At 41.3% G+C, this 4084-nt stretch overlaps 1 protein-coding gene across 2 annotated transcripts; it reads right to left on the bottom strand.

The window, feature by feature from the left end:
- Positions 1-418: 418 nt before the first annotated feature.
- LOC131681937 (TBC1 domain family member 23) lies at positions 419-3204 on the bottom strand. Of its 2 annotated transcripts, none has more exons than XM_058963039.1 (3): positions 3104-3204; positions 2886-3022; positions 419-2821 (listed from the first exon to the last, which is right to left on the bottom strand). In XM_058963039.1, exons 2-3 carry the CDS (start codon positions 2900-2902, stop codon positions 748-750), a joined length of 2091 nt encoding a protein of 696 aa, XP_058819022.1. In that variant the 5' UTR covers positions 2903-3022; positions 3104-3204; the 3' UTR covers positions 419-747. The 2 variants fall into 2 exon arrangements, with proteins under 2 accessions (XP_058819022.1, XP_058819021.1); XM_058963038.1 differs by having other exon boundaries at positions 3085-3199.
- Positions 3205-4084: the final 880 nt, after the last annotated feature.

Below are 4084 nucleotides of genomic sequence, written 5' to 3'. Positions count from 1 at the left end.
AAGTCCACACTCCAACACACAAATATTCTAGACAACTTCATAAAATGTGTACAGGGTTAGTTCGCAAGGACCTGTAACCTGTATAAAAACAAAGACACAAAGACTGTGTATGTCCGCTTCGAACGGGAGTTCAAAGTTAGTTCTGTAAATTCTGTCCCACAATCCCGGGAGAAACATAATACATATAATATTGTAAACTTTCTAGTGGACCACAGCCAGTTGTGTTGAAATGTTGAAAAAACGGAATTTGGGAAGTACTGCAAGACTGACTTACAGCATCGAACGAATGCGTATGAGAGACGAAATAGTAAAGCGCGGAAAAGGTATGTTAATACCACGCCAAGTAAAAGGAAGCTCCCGGTCGTGCTACGTAATAAGGATCGTTGCGATGCTCGAATTGAAAACATTTGCATTAAAATTATTTTTACTTTTCATATACTTTATTTAATAAATCTAGTTAGGGTGGCATTTTCTACAAGGATAGACAGGAAATAACTGTTAATTGTCAAAAACCAATAAAAGTATAAAATTTACATTTGAAACCAGAAAGCAATTTAGGATTCACAGTCCACTGATTGGGTCTTCTGAACTTTTTCGTTCCGTTATTAAAATTGTTTTCATTTAAGCTTTTTTGTGGGGTTATTTCAAGTTGACCAACCGAGGGCGGGAAGTACGTACGCTCTATTAGTTCAGATTAGCAGCTTCGGGATTGGGACGGCGGAAGCTGGGAAATGAAGCTGCTCGCGCTTACGTTTGCTTTATTATATGCTTTGATATCAACTCGGTCGCCTCACTCGCATTTGGGATCAGAAATCGGTCCATGTCGGTGATGACAAGATTTTCTTCTTCCGGATAACCGTACTTAAACGTGATCAAATCTCTGTGCCGCTTTTTGGCCGTTATCTTCACGATGCTGTGCAATGGGCGTCGGACTATGATTCGAGCTTTATCCTTGCGATCTAGTTCGCGCAGAACAATAATGTGTGATGCAGTGACTAGCAGGTAGCTGTCATACATGTAACCGTTGAGATGAACTTCTTGGCACCTGAAGTGTCGAATAACATCCGGTCCTTTCAAGTATGTCTGAATAGAAACAAAGTCTTCCGGGGTTTCTGGCGTTCCAGCCTGGGGACTGGGCGAGTCGTTCAATGACGATAGTGGCAAGTCTTCTTCGTCCTGATCTTCGCCAATACTGAATACTGGAGGAACGTTGCGATAGCGTTTACCATTACGCTCGGTTCGGGAGACGTGTTTCTCCGTTACCGGTGCCGGCGGATTTGGATTCGAGATGTAATCAAACAGTTTTCCTTTCACTTCAGCAGATTTCGATTTCATAACTAAAGACAATTTGCTGAATAAGTCAATGGTAGGTTTTCGTTCCGGTGCCTGTTCGGGGTGATTGTTGTTTCGACGATTTTCTGTTCGTTTTAAACTTCCGTTAGAACCGCTGTTGTTATTGAAGGGTTTTCCGTACGAGGCCTGGTCCTGATTACACACAAGACATTTTAGTGGATCGTGATCTTCTAAACAATCAATCATGTTATCACCGAAGTATTCGTGGATTGCCTCGTAACCTCCGGTGAGCAAAGAAACATATTTGGTACCTTTTTGCAGGAACGAAGCCACAACCATGTGTGTGTACTGGTCTTCCTCAAGCCGACCGGAACCCAAGAAGCACAAATGTTCTCCACCAGCATTAGAATTGGCTTCGATAGCATTCTTTTGTGACCGCAGTAGACCCTGAACGGCAGTCTGAAATGCTACCGGTTCCTGCAACATTAGATTGCTGTCCAAATGAAAAGCCGTTGACAGATGACCTGAATTATACTGATCAGCCGGTCGACAGTCGACCAGGAAAAATCGAACCGCATCCGGATGGGCATTTTCACTGGAAGCATTCTCGACTAATTCGTTGACCGAAACGGGGAGACAAAGCGCCTGTGAGACAATATTTTGATCCGAAGCGCTGCTCTGGGCGCCAAAAAGTACTTTCAACAGGTCCCTCTTGAACGATAGTGGTGTTTTCATTGAATAGTATTGTGCCAACGAGCAAAAGTCCATTACATCATCTGCTTCAATGTTGCACGGCATATTGACTAGAAAGTTTATCATTTCATCTTTGGAAGAACTCTTCATTTCAAGAATTTGTTCTCGGCCATTGATGAGGACAATCAGACTCAGAAAGAATACTAAAAATGGATCCGATTGCTGCAGATACAGATCCCACATGGCTAGAACGACTGGAAGGGTGCAAGTCGAGGCAAACAACGTCTGGAACCAACTCATCGAATACATGTCCGGAGTTACTCGTTTCGTATCCAATATAGAACACAGTTCCGGATCGTGATACTGTAGTAGCAAACGAAAGATATGGAACACATTTCCGCTTTTAACGCAACCCTTCGGGATGTACGTATCTCGAATCGATTCAAACATGTTGTAGATCTCCGAACGAGGCAGCTTCAACGACAACAGTGGCAGCAACAACTCGACCCATCCGTTTTGAGAGTCATAAATTAAGCTTCGATTCTTGCAGTAAAACGTAAGTATCGATTCCAAATCCGCAACAACTGCCACCTTGTCCTCCTCTTCGTTTCCCAGTTTCTCGACAAAATTATGACAATCCTGCCGAAGCGTGGCTTGAAACGGCAAATCGAATATCTCGTTGAACTGGGACAGCTGGTCCATTTTATTCCTTACGTCAAGGCAAACCTGCCAAACATCCGGCCTCAACGCATCTGGGATTGCTTTTCCTTGACAAATGGTATATATGTCATCGACCGTGCAATCGTCCAGAAGAGCTGACTCGAGCTCTATCAACCTGAAACATGCACCTCCGTTATCAATCAGCATCGCTCTTATCTATCAGACATCATATTACTCACCACAACTGATCATCCATCCTCGAGGTAATTCCAGCAAAGCAACTTTCTTGTCCGAGTCTTGCAACAGCTTGAAAGTCGTCAGCAGCTGGGGTCGATCAACAGTAGCAAATGAGTAACATATTCCTTGCACAAATCAACTACGAAAAACAAAAATTAGTCAAGTAACCGATTGACAAATCCTTTTTTGTTGTAATATTACGAGATGTGGTTTTATTTACTTTTCACTTGTTCGAGTTTCTTCTGCCAGCTACGCAGAAATATTTTTTTCGATTATTGACTGTGGTTATGCGATGACATTTTCACGTTTGACAGTCAGCTGACAAATACGATAAAAAATGATGCACGAAAAAAAACGAAGTCGCATTAATTTTGACTGGAGTTATATATACACGTTCTTTTCAAATTACTCCAAGTTTGGGTTTCGAATACTTATTTCATAAAATGACATCGACGAACCGACGTGAATAGAAATGTACAATAACAAAACCGAATTTTCAGTAAATTTCAATCTAAATCTAATCTAATTTCATAAATCACCGACTAACCGACGTGAGTAGAAATGTACAGGAACAAAACCGAATTTTCTACAGCAAATTTCAATCTAAAATGCACTTTTACAGTAAAAAAGGGGTTATGGTTATGTATCTTATAACGTGTTTGAACTCTGTAGTGTGAACATAGTATAATCAACGTATAATACTGCGTTCACACTATAGAGTTAAAATACGTTATAATAATTAACAACAAGAAAAATGTCATCACAGAGAACAGACGTCCATCTTCAGCATTCAACTTGTGTAAAATCTCTAACGGTTTCGAAAGTAGTTTGGATATCTAAACCAGGTGCGCTACTGTCGCCATGTTTTTTTGTGGCTGAGTGCGACAGAATTGACAGCGGTTATACCTCTACCCAGTCAAACTAGTCCGGAACCGATTCGGACTTCCAGCATGAATTCCAGCTCAAATGCGTCAACCGATAGATTTCGAACCGGTTCCGGAATCGATTTGACGGATAGTAGGATAGGTTGGTGTGGCGGCGCTAGTGTTTTTCGTATATTAATTCAAATATTTACACACGTTTTTTAAATATTTTTGTTCGATCATAGATGTCTGTTCTCTGTGATGTCATCAAGATAGCATTAAAACATGTTTAACTCGCAGTGTGAACGTAGTATTATGCTATGTTCACACTACAGAGT

The sequence above is a fragment of the Topomyia yanbarensis genome, chromosome 2 (assembly GCF_030247195.1).
Source record: "Topomyia yanbarensis strain Yona2022 chromosome 2, ASM3024719v1, whole genome shotgun sequence".
Classification (NCBI taxonomy): Eukaryota; Metazoa; Arthropoda; class Insecta; order Diptera; family Culicidae; genus Topomyia; species Topomyia yanbarensis.
This window is presented reverse-complemented; position numbering and strand designations above follow the sequence as displayed.